The following is a 16,040-nucleotide window of genomic DNA, read 5'->3' on the forward strand; positions in this document are numbered from 1 at the left end:
TAAAGCCCTGGGCCTGAGCAGAATAGGTAGTACAGAAATTTTCAATAATCTCTGCTGCCATGTGATTCACATGATTGTCCTCTTCCCAAAGGCACCTCACCCAGCACGGTGTGCACAGCCAAGGGAACAGAGCTGCATTCTCTGGGGAGCTTTTTTGCTTCTTCCTGGGTGGCTACAAGATAGATCAGCTCCCCAAGGGTTGGTAAAAGGCACTGTTTTAATTTGCTGTTCCTGAAGTTTTCCCTAATTAATTCAGTTAAGACAGTAATTGCCGGCGGGAGGAAGAGAATCAGAGCCGCCACGTTCTTCTATGAGAAGACTCTATATATTAAGATGTCATTTTTCTCCAATATAAATTTATAAATTTAATGTCATCCCAACCAAAATCCCAAAGCACTTTTTTTTTTTTTTGCACCTTGACAAAAATGACCTCAAGCTCATCTGGAATGATAAATGAATAAAAATAGCCAATAAAACTATGAAAAGAATGAGGGGGCATTTGTATGACCAGATATTAAAAATATATTACAAAATCAACAAAAGCTAAATCAAGACTGTCCTGACACATGAGTAGTCAGACAGACAGACTGATACATATGAAGAAGAAAACCAGAAACCAAGTCCAAGTGTATATATTTACTAAGTAATTTACTAATTTAAATAAGATTTCAAATTAAATGAGAGAGATTATAGTGAAGGTTAAGGTAAATGATAAACCATTCTGAAAAAATAACATTAGAACTCAGCAAAGCACTTATTCTGGAATGAATAAACAATAAAAGGAATAAAAAGAATGCCAACCTCATACTGTAACACATTCAACATTCCCCTGGATTCAAGAGGTAAGTATTAATAAACAAAAAAATCTACTAGAAAGTACAAGAGAATGATGATCTGACACTACACTGGAAAGGGCGGTATTGTAAAATATGTAAGCTAGAAACCATAAAAGAAAGGAATAACAGATTTGAGTACATAAGAATGTGAACATGGCAAAAAGTTTCTAAAAACAAAAGGAATAAAACAATAAACTGGGAAAAAATATTATATGTATTACATTATATTATATATAACATAAGGTAATTAAAGTTCTTTAAAATCAACTAGAGAAAAACACCAACTTTCAACTTTCAAATGGACAAAGGACATCAACAAGGCCAATCACAAAAGAAGCAATACATATAAAATTTGGTGAGATAAATTCTACCGCTAATGATCAAGAAACAGTAAAATAAAAAGAAAATTATCAGTGAAAGCTTCAAAATGATAGCAGCTAATCTTGACTATGGTATGGAAAATTAAGAAACTTTTATTGAAAACTGGTTGGAAGGTAAACTAGTAAAAACTTAACAGAAATTTGGCAAAACCATATGTAAACCCTTAAAAGTATGCACACATTATAGTAGCTAACCTCAGAAAGCAATCAGGATGTTCTGACAATTTTATTTATTTACCTCGGCCTTGTTTATGATTACAGCAGTCATCAAGTTTATGTAGTGACAAGGATAATCATATATAAGTGTCTTGGAAGAAGTGAGGAACAGAATTGGAACTGAAAACTCGGGAGAAATGGAGGCAATGTGAGGGTACACCTGTCTTTTTCATGTATCACATCACCAGTCAGCCATGTGCTCTCTCCCTCCTCCTCCTCCAAGTTGGTGTCTTCAACATGCTCAGCAAAGCTGCTGCTCCCTTACACCTTTTGCAGATGGCTTAAGCTTGCTATGACCTTCTAGCCCTGCTCCTACCTCATGGCACCTCTAAAAGAAGTCTTACAGCTTCTGCCATACTCCTAATTATCTTTATTTAATTATATATTCCCCCAAAAAAGGAATTTGGCTGAGCTCTTCTTCTCATATGGAATCACTGGTAATAAATCAGGGGCTCGTATCTGATCCAAACAGCTGTGGTCAAGATAGCAGGGAACATGGGCAAGATAAATACTATGGCATTTCTAGCACAGAAACACACATGCATGTACATGCACACACACCCCCAAAACCCTGGAAATCACCTAAATGTCCCAGTAATAGCAGACTGGCTAATAAATTACAGCCCACTGATAGGGGAAGGCGATATACACAGTATGTTGCAACAGAGAAAACACAGGTTATCATATATGACCCCATTTGGATAGTAGAATAGCTATTCTTAATTTGGTTCTTAGTAGCTTTGTATTTTCTAAAATCTCTACAATAAATAGATTTCTTTGAAAATCAGAAAAGAACAAGCACTCACTCTGTTTAACGATTTTCAAATTTTTTACAGTTTTACTTTTTAAATAGAAAACATTTTAATTACCTTTCCGTCATCACATCTTGTACCTTCGTTTACCATCCCAGGATCTGGGACATCTGATCCGAGCCGGAAATCCACACCCCAACATTTGGTGCCTCTACCAGGACTCTGAATAATAGCAGGCACAATTCCAAATACAGGCATGTCTTGTACGTTCTCACATTGAAGCTTTCCACACAAAGCATTTCTATAAAGATAAGAGAAATAATGCAAACATAAAATGCAGCCAGTGTAGATATAGAAGAAAAATTGTATATGTGTATATAGACAGAGAGTTTGCTGCTATTTAGCTGAAGGGATTCTCAACAGAGGAAGCATACGAGAGCAAGAGAGATCAAAGCAGCTCTCTTTGAATATGGCAGAGGAGGAAAGACAAGTGAATGCTAAGGTACAAATGAGTAGGTGCTGCTAAAGCACCCTTTTCTCCTCCACCTGATCCCTCTTCACCATCTGTCTAGGGCTCAGAAAAGTCTAGCTATAAAGTTAATTATAAATATGATATAATTTTATAAATGCTTTTATACAGAAAATATTAGAACTATACCAAAATTCAATTGTGTCTTCTTACAGAGTTACAGGAAGGAAAAAATTAGATTCTATAATGTAAAATAACTAAGAAAGGACTCCACTCTTCTAGGCTTGGCTAACTCTTAGCTACTTACTTAAAGACTCAATTCATTAATTCACCAATTCACTAATTTAATTCATTAACTCAGTATTAGAATTCTATGAAGGCTTCCATGACAAAGAACAAAATGGAGCTCTCTTTCCTTTATTCTAGATACTGTGCATCTATTAAGCCCAAGATTATGGTAGCTTGGACAGTAACTACATTACATTATTGATGCCCTTGAACTTCTAATGATCTAAAACCCTAGTTACTTTTTGCATATGCTATTAAGTGTCCTCTTCCCTCCATTTGCACTTAAGAGTTAGTCATTTTTTCCCAACTTTGTATTTACTCTTATGTTGTCATTTTTTTTACTTGGTAACCTCAGTATTTAAACTTTCTGAGCTTCCGTTTGTTCATCTCAAAAACAAGAGATAAATAATTCTGTCTCATTTATAAGAGATAAGTAATGCCTATCCCACATAGCTGGTTGAAATCAGATATGGAAATCTCTAAAACAAAGCACAGCATAAGGGGGACCTCAGTTACCAGCTGTTGGAACCTACCAAAACTCATATTGCTATGATATAGTCTGTGCTTCATGGTAGTCTTGGTGACATATTAAAGAGTTAAAAAGAGAAGAGTCTTTATAAAAAGATACTGCAAATCTCACAGAGAAGACAAGTAGTGATTCTATAGCATCTTACTACGCTGATGGACAGTGACTGTACTAGGGTAGGTGGTGGGGACTTGGTGATGGGGGGAGTCTAGTAACCATAATGTTGCTCATGTAATTGTACATTAATGATACCAAAATTTTAAAAAATGTTTTTTAAGATACTGCAAATCAATAAGAAAAGGATAACCACTTCAACAAAAAAATTAGCAAAGATGCAAATGGAAAAATCACAAAATCAGACATGCAAACAGCCAACAAAGCTAATAAATGTTCATTGTTAAATTAGTGGAGGGGGGGAAGCTACTGCAATCCTCAGTAGAAAAATTGCTTCAGGCAAGGGTCATCAATGCATGCTAAAGCCATGAGGTGAAACACTGGCGGGAAACTGGATATTCTTATGCACAAAGTCACTGCATAACTGAAATACCAAGATCTGTTCATGGCCACTTAGTACCACTGATAACAACACAACCCAGAATCATGTGCCTCCTTCATATAACACTTATGAAGTATTGTTCCCCAAAATGTTTAACCTGAATCTAATTAAGGCTTTGGATTTAACTTATGATGTATAGAAAATTCAGGGCACAGAGAGATTTTGTAAAATAAGGGTGATCACAAAGATACGGAGGATGATGCTGACCCCTAGGAGCCCTGCGACAAACCAGGCACTTTTCTCAGGGCCAACATGCACCAACTCGGTCAGTCTTCGAAGTAACACTTGAAATAAGCACCATTATCATCCCCATTTTAAAGAAGAGAAACAAGAGGTATGTAAGTGAAGCAACTTGTCCAAAGCCTCAGAGACCTTAAGTGGTTGCAGCAGAATTCAAACCCAGAGTTTAACTTCAAACTTGTATCCCTAATGACCACATGACATTAACTTTATATTACTATTAAAAATGCTTTTCATATCACTACTCAGTTATTTATAAGTTTCATAAGTGTGGTTTCTATATTTTCATCAATAGTCATAAAAATATGGAAATAGGACCAGGCTAAACACAAGGGCTAGGCCCGTCTAAGAAGCTCTCTCCAAGTCTGCATTAACCCACTTATCCCAAAGGTTTAACTCAGTTCATTCAGTTACACTAATTCTCCACTCATTACTAGAGATTTTAAAATACCTCTCTCAGAAATTAAGGTACAGATAAAATTTGCACATACAACCCAAAGATACAGATTTCAATAAGACTATTAACTTGACATCTATAAAGTAACACATCCAACAACTTCAAAGTACACTCTTTTTTTTTTCAATTTCACCTGGAACATTCACCAAAATAGACCATATGGCTGGGCAATAATTCACTTCTCAATAAATCGCAAAGAACTGAAATCATACAGAGTATGTTTTCAATGGAATTAAACCAGAAATCAAAAACTAACTGATAACCAGAGTATTTCCAAATACTTGGAAATTAAGCAATACATGTTTAAAAACCCATGATCCAAAGAAGAAATCACAGTATAAATTATAAAATATGATGAACTGACAATAAGGAAAACACAACATACCAAATTCAGTGAAAAAGAAGCATACAACCTCTCTAGCAGCTCACCCTTCCTTTAACCTTCAAGTTGCTACTTTCTTCATTTTGATTTAGTCTAATAATGTTAGCCAACATGAGTCCAATCTCCCCAAAGTAAGGACAAAATCCTCCTTGGTCTTTTCTGAACACTATAAAGGAATCATGAAAATGCTATGCCTAGAACTAGTTTCGTATTTGACCTTCTTTTTATCTGGAAAATTACCCATTTATCTATCTTATTCTAAGACAGTATCATTTTTAAATGACTGTTCCTGCTAAGGCAGTGGTGGGCATAAACTCTCCCCATGGAATTTAAATATAACTAAAAATTTAATAGGAATAATAGTTGACTTCCCCAGAAAAACAGTTCTATATAAATGCAAGAGAACTTACATCTGCAACTACTTTTAAGAGAAGATAGAGTGTTAAACATCTCCTTTTGAAATGCTTTCTGGTTTGTTTAATTTTCACTTAACCTACTCAGTTTTATATATCAAGAAAGGAATATTCTGAATATTCTGTGAAATATACCTTGTGTAGATAACTAATTTTTAAAGAATTAGGACAAAATTAATGGACTAACATTAAAAACAAAAAAGCAGAGCATTGGGAACACATACAAGAGGGATGTCTGACCCTGTTGAAGAAGTCGAGGAAGCCTTCCTTACAGAAGTCATCCTTGAACTGAGATCTGGAAGGGAGACAAGAGCACACCAGGCAGAAGAACAGCATGTGCAGAGGCCCTTTGGCAGAGGGCCACATGCAGGCCAGGATAGCTGAAGCATTTCATGGCATTTAATGTCTGGGTAGAGAAAGATGAGCCTACAAACAAACACATTAAAGGAACATCTAGAAACAAAAAAATATAGATGAATAATCTACACAAAAGCCAAGGAATGAGGTTTCTTCAAGAAGAAGAAAATGGTCAACACAGTTGAATGTTACTGACAGGTCAAGTAGCATGAAGACCTAAAAATATGTTGGATTTAGGGACATGGAGTTCACTGCTGTTATTTCTCCTTAGTAAGCATTGTTTCATTGTTGGTTAGACTAGCTGGCTAGAGGAGGAGATGGAATAGGTAGAAGAGATGCACAGTGTTATAGAATAATGCCAACTACGTAAAACATCAGGTGTGTATGTATAGTGCATAGAAACAAAAAAAGAAAAGAAATACACTGAAGTTAGTGAATATATACAGATTGAGAGTATGAGTTATTTTGTTCTCATATTTTTTAATACTAAATGTTTTACAATAAGCAAATGTTATAGAAACAAAAACAAGTTTTAATGTGTCACTTTAAAATTATACAGAGCCAGAGGAAAAACATGAAGTCCAGAATTAATTCTGCAAGTTCTATTATCTACAGATCTGGCAGCACAATCTTTTAATGAAAAGAAGAGGAAGGGGAGTATTTATTTGGGATTCTTCTTGTAAAACAAGGAGACACAAAGTAAGGTTCTAAAAACCATCAGAATTTGGACAGTTAATGTCAAAAGGGATGAATGACTCTACCAGTTCTTTTCAGTCTCCATGGAGCCTTGTGTTGTAAAACTGTGGTTTGAAAAGCTCGGTATTGAAGGGAGAGGAAGTCAGCAATCAGAAGGAATTACAAAAAACACTAGAGATGACTGGTCTTGCAATCTTTTATAATCTTGCCTCCACTTACCCAGTGGCACACTTCTTGTATTCATTGCCAGAGAAACCACAGTTACCAAATCTGTCCCCTTTAGAATTCACATCGATGAAACAATCCCTTGGGGCAGCCTTGGCTTCTGTACCATGAAAGATGATAATAATAAAAGTTATGGCAAGTTAATTAAAAAATAAAAGTATTCCCTGTGACAATCCATACCCCTGGATAAGCTGCCTCAACATCTTTGAAAAAGTTTCAAGCTTTATAGATAAAACATTTTTGTTCCCCATTTTACACTTCACAATAGAATGTAAAATTATCTTTGTAAGTTGACAGGTGGTAACTACACTTATCACAGTGAGCCTTTAATAATGTAGATCACTACCAAATCACTGTTACATACCTGAAATCAATGTAATATTGCATGTTAACTATACTTCAACTTTAAAAAGCTTAGATTGTATTTAAAAGTTAGCCTGGACTCAAACACTCAGGCCCTTAAAGTCACTGAACAAGATGAAATCGTAAATAAATTAAAAACCATGAATTGTCAACATATTCCTTCTCACTGTTCTCTAATACTTATCTACTACACCCCTGATTAGATCAAGCTAGGAAGGGTTGCTGAAAACACTCCCAGCTCTAATTACTGAGGGGTTTTTTAATTTACCATATATGGATGCTGCATTTAACTATTGTTACTAATCAGATGGACTGACAGCTATGACAGCAGAGTAACGATCCATTCTTGCTTTCTTATATTTTATACATGTATAACTTAATGTTCAATTTTTTCACTAGTTATACATTCCTAAAAATATTTTATTTGGAAATATTTTAAAATCAAAACACCAGCACTTTCTACTGAATAAAGGAATTCATTCGCCCACTTTACACATCTGATGCTACACTGTTTAGCTTAAAAGAAAATGGACACAGGGGGAAAGGAGTCAGAATTAAAAAGAGGCAGAGATCAGTGACATGAAAAATAAATGCAGAAAACCTACTCAGGGTTAATGTCACATGGCCATATCTCTAACAAAGCCCTTCTACAGAACAGAAGTAGCTCTAAAAAGTCTAGATATGTTCCAATGAAAATAAAACTGGGGTTCCTTTAGTCCTAGACTTTTCTACAGGCCTCTGTGAAGATAATACCTTTGCTAAGTAATAGTATTTACCTCATTAAAATGCCTACTGTAATGACATTTTTAGTTAGAAATAACTTGCCTATTTCTGCAAAATATATCATAAATCAGCAGACATCTGCCACGCTATCCTATGACCTGACTAACATAAATAAGTCCCACTGAATTCCTACAGAGTCTTTTCTCCTCAGTCCCTATCTGACCCACAGAAGATAAGGAGTACAACAGACAGCAATGAAAGACAGCCAAAGTCGGTCTAGCTTTAGAGAAATCCAGAGAGTACCCATGGCATACCTTAACTAAGAGAAACCAGCATAAAAACACAAGATTTGGGTTTTCCTACCTCTCCTTTCCTTTCTCTTCCTACCTCCCTTTCTTTCATCTTTCCTTCACTAAGTTTGTATTAACCCCCTACTAGGTGTCCCATATCCTGGGACACTATAATGGGTGTGACTATAATGGATATAGTTTACCAGTAGCTCCCTGGAGGGAAAAGAGAAAAGCACCTATTGCTAACTCTGTTTTCTCAGTTAAAAACCAGCCTCAGCAAACACATGGTGCTCATGTAGTCCGTTCAGATGAATATGGTTTTTTGTTGTTACAGTTCCTATGGACTCAAGACTAAAAGGGAAGAAGATGAGAACACAGGAGGCCAGTGCAGTTTTTCCATAAATCATCACTGCCAATTATCAACCAAAGTGACTGGCCTACTTGTGCTTAGGAGCAAAGATCTCCTTGAGAACCTCAGTCAGCTGAAGACAAGAAAGGAACCACCAGGAGGCAACACAAAGGACACCAGTGCTGTCGGGACACTGCCAGCACCTAACATGTAATCCAAATAAACATGACGAGAGGGCCGCCATGCCTCTACGTAAACTTGCCACGGTTTCTCACTAGAACTGCCACATAGCAGCTAGTTAACACCCATTTTCTGCTCCCTCAAAACTCTTCTCTACAATGTTGCCCCCAAAATCCCCAAAACTAATCTAGTCATGTCATTGCTACACTTAAAATCCATAGTTCTCCAAGGGGAGAAGACGATTCCCCATCACCTAAGGGAAAAATTTTAACCTGGAATCCGTGACCCAAAAAAAAGGTTGAGGTGAGCAACTTAGTAGATATAGTCTGAACTACATGAGCAGTATTAATTTTCTACTTTTTGCTTATCTGTATGTTCAAAATTTAAAGAAACATGTAAGAAAGTATATTTCTATTTAAGAAAGTAAACCAATTACAGTTACTTTCTTTTACTGATGTCTCTGATAAAATCTGGTGGTGCTGTTCCTCATGCCCATGGTGGCTGAGATCATGTTTTTGCTGCTTTGTGTGTGACCTCGGGCAAATCATTATTTCTCTGAGCTTTAGCTTCCTCACAAAACTGTTTTGAGGCCCAAATTTGGTGTTAAATGTTAATACCTTCTCTTATACACTCCCTTTCAAATTCTTCATTTTTCTATAAATACTTCCTTAGCATTTTCCATAAAGGATAAGGAATGTGAGAATGCATAAGCTAGTGAAGGACTTTCATATCTATGTGAAACTTATAAACTCCCTAAGCTCAAAGGCTCATAGAAGCAAAAACTAGACTGTACCACCTCAACAAATTCATTTTTAAAATCATAAGCCATAAGCAGATGGCAGACAAAAGATTTGAACACGTGTATAGATTTTCCCCTCCTCCTGAAATCCCAGCAAAGAAAACGGACCCTTTTAAAATGCGCACACCCACACAGACAGACGGACTGAGAGGAGGCAGCGCAAACCGTTGGAAGCTGAAAAGCAGACCATTAAGTGACAGGTGACAGCGTATCCGAGGAGACCCACTCATAAGCTGACAGTGCAGAACACTTTGCACACCACAGAATTCCCCGACAACGAAATGCTGCTAGTATCAGATACCTCTGAATACAGGGGGCAAGGAGGGGCAGGTGGCTAAAATAAAGAAGAAAAGTTTGAAGAAACCAGAAAGAAAGCGAAAGGGAAAAAATTTCCAGAACTAAATGAACAGTTAGCAATTTCGGTGTACCCACCACATACATAACACAACAGATTCAACAGACCAACATCAAAGCATATCAGCCTGAAGAGATAATTCTCCAGCTCTTCCGAGAGAGAGAGAGAGAGAAAGGCCGTATTTGAGCATCAGAAGTGCATCAGACTTCTTAACAGCAACTCTGGAAGCCAAGACCATAAAACGATGACTTCAAAACTGTGAAGAAAAATAATCTGCAATCCAGCCAAACTACCAACCAAGTACTTAGATAAAACAAAAATGTTTCCATTCTTTCAGGGGCCATGGTGACGGGCATGGAGGTCGTACGTGGGCTCAGCAACACGGACTCCCACTCAGCACTGCCAGCTTCCCCTGCTGAGGGCCGGTCTGCTGGCAACAGAGACCAACACTGAGCCCCCAGTGTGGACCCTTCCCCAGGGTGATCAGCCAGCTTTCTGGTGCAGGTTTATTACACTGGACCCTTTCCATCAAGGAAGGAGCAGTGTTTTGCTCTTGCTGGAACAGGCACTTGCTCTGGATAAGGATAAGTCCAGTCCAGGCAGCACTAGTAATGGCCCAGAGGCTTTAGGAACAAAAGTGTAGTCTATCCAGCAGATGAAGAACCACAACTAGCTGAAGTCCCTGCTGAAAGCAAAGAGTGTATGGAACAGAAAATGAAGAAGCTTGTCAAAAATACCAGCTATGGCCACATGACCAATTACAGAAGCGAGGATTTTAACTGTCATTAATATTTCTTCTATATGAATATATTTATTATGAATTTATTATGAATATATAATCTATTTTATTATGAATATATTTGATTTATATATTATGAATATATACTTATTTTCTTCCTTTTCTTATTCCCTTATTATGTTACATAAGATGTACTGACCTTATACGATAGTGTAAGTATGGTTAATTTTATATTCTAGCATTCAAGTTGGGAGTTACCAAGGAAAAGAACATCACTTAAGAACCTCACTCATGGCTGTACACAGGATAGTTGTATCATGTTAAATGAATTATGACCTTGTTATTTTCTTCTTTGGAGATTGAGTGAGGTTTAAGGAGATGCATACAGTGCCAAGTTGACAAGAGGTATCAATCAGAAATTCCCAAGGCCCCTTGTTGGGCTCAACTAATTTGCTACAGTGGCTCACATAATGCAGAGAAACATTTTGCCTACTGGATTACCAATTTATTATAAAAGGATATAACTTGGGAACAGCCAGACAGAAGAGGTGCAGAGGGTGAGGTCTGGGGAAAGGCGTGGAGCATCCATGCCCTCTCTAAGTGCAACCCTCTCCGCACATCCCCCGGTGTTCACAGAGCCAGAAGCTCTCAAACCCTGTCCTTTTGAGTTTTCATGGAGGCCTCATTACATAGGCGGGATTGATGAAATCACTGACCATTGGTGACCACCTCAGTCCCCAGGCCCCCTCGTCCCTCCCCCGGGGATAAGGGCACTAGAAGTTCCAACCCTAATAACACGGTTGGTTCTCCGGGCAGTCAAGCCCCATCCTTCCGTGACCTGGGGGCTTTCCGAAAGTCACCTCATGAACAAAAGACACCTTTATGGCTTTCAGCACTTAGGAAATTCCAAGGGTTTTTGGAGGTAGAGCAGAGATTAAATATATCTTTCCAATTATAAATTAACAATATTGCACGTCAGCACTGCTCCAGCTAAAATTACAATGAATCCGCATTAAGAGGACAGAGAGGAAAAGACCGTGAGTATGACAGGAGCTGACAAGAGCCAAGAGAAGAGATGGAAAGAAACCAAGCTGTCCTCTTTCACAGGGAGAAACTAACAGTTAATGCCTAGAATGGAAAAATCACAAAGTAGCATTACCTCCAGTAAGTGACAAAGTGATAAATTAGAAAATGTAAAAGTGATTTCCTCAAAGGAGGGGGAGATTAGGTGGGAGGACACTTTGTTTTTTCATAAAACCTTGTAAATAATTTGGCTCTTTTATCTATGTGTATGTATTACTTTGATAACAATGAAAACTTTAAGTGGAATTTAAAATTATCCTAAGTATCTCTACGGGGATGGATCCCGTTTACATAATGGAGTCCTCCAAAGCAGTATGATCTCAATGTATTGATACAGACAGATCTCAAACACATTTTGAGAGAACAATGAAAATAGCAGACACACACATATATCCCCATACTATTTATATGAAATTACTAAAACCAGAACATGACATTGTACAAATACAAGTATAATGCTGATCATATACATAAGATAAAGAGATGAGAAAGACAAAAAGCAAAAGCAAAAATCATCAAATACATTTGGACATACTGAAGTCATGACCCACAATTGCCTGTGGAGAAGGAAGGAGGGAAATATGATAGCAGAGAGGAAAAAAAAGAACATTGATTGTATCAGTAATGTTTTCTTTCCATTTTTAACAAAAACTAAAAGCAAAATACATAAATAAAATCAAAGCAATCAATTATAAATGAAATATCTTACTCGAGCCAAAGATGACTTGACACTGAGCATCATAATATTGGCACATGCCATTGTAACAATAGGCCTTGTCATTCTGGCAAGGATGTCCATTCTGAATAAAAACATCTGGCTGACAAAAATGAGAAGAACCATTGCAGTATTCTGGAAGATCACATTCATTGGTTTTTCCTCGGCATAAAGTACCTCCTGGAAGGAACTACGGCAATAAGAGTCAAATTAAACAGGAATATCAGGACAATTCCAACAAATTAATCAAACAAACAAGGAAAGATTGGATAACCCAATAGAAAAAAATGAACAAAGGGCAGTAAAAGGCAATTCATAAAAGTCATGAAATAAAATGAAAAAAAGTAAGCTCACTGAAAACCAAAAGAAATGCAATCAAAATAAAATTTAAAAGCACTTCACAGCTACCAAACTAACCAGGATTGTAACACTTGCTGGCAAGCAATGTTAGCAAGAGGACACAAGCATTTAATTACACTTCAGGCACAAGTATACACTGGCACATTTGTGTAATTTATATAAAAAGTGCGCACAAATTTTCATATGCATATTCTGTCCCAACAATTCCACTTACAAACAAATTTTGGGAACTATCCAAATGTCCATCATTAGATAACTAGATTTTAAAAATTAAGGTATAACCATAGAAAGGAGTACTAATATATAACCAGGTGGAACTACATGAATGGATGAAATCCATGGTATCTTACTGAAAAAAGCAGGTAGTAAAAATATTTAAGTGTTTACCCACTAATACACACACACATACACATACATACACACAAAACCATCCACATTTGTATAAAAGTAAATATGTTACTAGCAAATTATCAACAATGGCTACCTAAGGAGGGTAAAATGAGAGAGTCCTTTCACTGTCTATTTTCTATACTTTGGTATTGCTGAATTATCTCTTTAAAAAACAGATTACTCTTAACATCAGAGAAAGAAATGTTTGTACTTAGTCTCACTAGACTATTTGTTGTAAATGAATGAGTCAAAATTGCAAACAAGTGGCATAAAACTTTTCATATACTGAGGAGATAAAAACAGTGCTTGCTTACAGATCAAAGAAAATAAATTTTGATATGTACATATTTTTATTTTTTCTAGTTTTTTCCCCAAATAGTGAGGAATTCCTTACCCAGCAGTCTTTACAACAGTCACCATATGCACATTCAGCAAATGATTTAAGTTTGCAAGTGCTTCCTTCACAACAAGGGTCCAGTTCACACTCCTGTGAAGAGAAAGTGACTGTCAACTAAAGAAATGATTGATTGTCATCAATATTCATTAATAGAATTCTTTTCTTAGACCCAAATTATTTCTTTCTAACCTGGCTATAGCAGTGACTCTCTAGAAACAATACTGATGACCCTTCTGTATTTATTAGCAACTCTTCAACTACAACTGTTCAGGGATCAACATATTTCAAAGGGCCAAAATCACAGACTATGTCTTGGTCTGCTGAGACTGCCAGAACAAGGTACCAGAGATTGGTAGCTTAAATTATGGAAATTTATTATCTCACAGTTCCAGAGACTAGAGGTCCAAGATCAAAGTTCCAGCCAATTCAGTGTCTGGTGAGGACTCTCTTACTGGCTTGCAGACAGCTGCCTTCTAACTGTGTGCTCACATGACCTCCCTTGGTGTGTGTGTTTAGAAAGAGCAAGCAAGCTCTCTGGTGTGTCTTCTTAAAAGGACACTAATTCTATCAAATCAGGACCCCACCCTATGACCTCATTTAACTTTAATTACTTCTCTAGAGACCCTATCTCCAAACAGAGCTACACTGAGGGTTAGAACTTCAACATAGGAATTTTGGGGGAATACAAACATGCAGTCCATAACAGTTTGTTTAATCATCACAGGGAATTAAACATCCATGAATGTATTTCTCTTCATTCTCAGGGTCTGATTTCTCTACTGGGTGGGTCCTCACTCTATGCAGACACTCTTTTCATCTTGCTTGGGTTTCTCTAACTCCACTTTGAGCACCATGGCTCCCACCCTCTGAACTTCCCACCCACAGGGACATCTACTCTCCCATGTTCCAATTAATGTCTGCAGATCTCAATTGTTTGGGGTGGGAAAGAGCAGAGGAAGAGGATAGGAAAGAAGGAGGAAGAGAGAAGGGGGCAGGAGAAGAAAGCCTTCTTTAACTTTTGAAGTCTGTTTTTCCTATGTATATAATCCTGTTGATAGTTTTTTTCCTTTCATAACTGTAAATTTGCTCTTCTGTTGTCGCTGGCTGTTACAGCTTCACGGAAGAAATTGGTACCATTCATATTTTGCTTCCCTATTTTCTATTGGCTTCTTTCAGTATTTTCTCTTTATATCAACACTTTGATTACAATGCACCTCAGTGAATTTTCTTTGTAATGATTCTGACTTGGGTTCACTTAGTGTTTTGGAATTTTAAGTCAGTTTTTCCCTAACTTTGGGAACTTTTTGGCCATTATTTCTCTTATTATTTTTCCTCTTTCATTCTCACTTTCCTCCTAGGATTTCACTTAGAGTTACATTAGATAATTTGTTACAACCTACATGTCCCTGATGCTCTGTTCATGTTTCTTTAATTTTTTCTACTTGTTCTTTAGATTATTTCTTTTGATCTGCTTCATATTCATTGACTCCATTTTCTGCCATCTTAGTCTGCTATTAATTCTACCCAATGAATCTTTCACTTAATGGATTTTTTTAGTTCTATAATGTCCATTTGGTTATTACAGTTTACATTTCTCTCTTATCTGTTTAGTCATAAAGACCATATTTTTCTTTAATTCCATGGTGATTAATAGTGGACTACTATTTATAGCAGCTTTATTCATGATAGCAAAATGTTAGAAATAACCCAAATGTCCTTTAATGAGTGAATGCTTAAACAAACTCTGCATGGTCGAAAAATGGTTTAAGAAAGTCCAGACAGGACCTCTGCGCTCATGGAAATGCCAACAACTATTCTGCAATAACATCCATGCAGTGGAACACTACTCAACAATAAAAAAGGAATATTAACACACGCAATAACCTAGATTGACCTCAAAAGCATTATGCTTAGTAAAAAAAGAGTCAGTCTCAAAAGATTATATATTGTTGATTCTTTTTATGTAGTATTGTTGAAATGGCAAAACTGCAGATGGACAACAGATTTAAAGGTAGCCAGGGGCACGGAGAAGGTCTGGAGATGGGTGGGTGTGAATACAAAGAGGTAGCAGGAGGGAGGTCTCTTGTGGTACAAATCATGTACCTAATTAAGGACTTGTCTCTAGAATATATTAAGTACTCTCAACTCAGTACTAAAACAATTTTTTAAATGAAGATAAAAGTTGCACAAACAGCTCACCAAAAATATATACAGATGGTAAATAAGCACATGAAAACATGCTCAGTATCACTAGTCATTAGGAAAATGCAAATTACAACCTCAATGAGGAATCGCTTCACACCTACAGTTGAAAAGACTAACCATATGAATTGTTGGTGAGGACATGAAAGAACTAGAAATCTCACACTGATAGTGGATATGTAAAATGGTACAACCACTCTGGAAGACAGTATGAAAGTTTCTTGGAAAGTTAAATACATCCGCCATATGACCCAGTCATTCCACTCCTAGGTATTTACCCAAGAGAAATGAAAATACAAGTC

At 36.8% G+C, this 16,040-nt stretch overlaps 1 protein-coding gene across 2 annotated transcripts in view; it reads right to left on the reverse strand.

The window, feature by feature from the left end:
- Positions 1 to 16,040, reverse strand: part of ADAM9 (ADAM metallopeptidase domain 9) — a 114,340-nt gene that overhangs the window by 44,017 nt on the left and 54,283 nt on the right. For both annotated transcript variants that reach the window (XM_036932218.2, XM_036932217.2), the window contains exons 13-16: positions 13,534 to 13,626; positions 12,384 to 12,579; positions 6,788 to 6,893; positions 2,302 to 2,485 (exon numbers count right to left, since the gene is read on the reverse strand). In XM_036932218.2, the coding sequence (XP_036788113.2) occupies positions 2,302 to 2,485; positions 6,788 to 6,893; positions 12,384 to 12,579; positions 13,534 to 13,626 (579 nt within the window). The remainder of the gene's footprint in view (positions 1 to 2,301; positions 2,486 to 6,787; positions 6,894 to 12,383; positions 12,580 to 13,533; positions 13,627 to 16,040) is intronic.

The sequence above is a fragment of the Manis pentadactyla genome, chromosome 7, assembly GCF_030020395.1.
Source record: "Manis pentadactyla isolate mManPen7 chromosome 7, mManPen7.hap1, whole genome shotgun sequence".
Lineage (NCBI taxonomy): Eukaryota > Metazoa > Chordata > Mammalia > Pholidota > Manidae > Manis > Manis pentadactyla.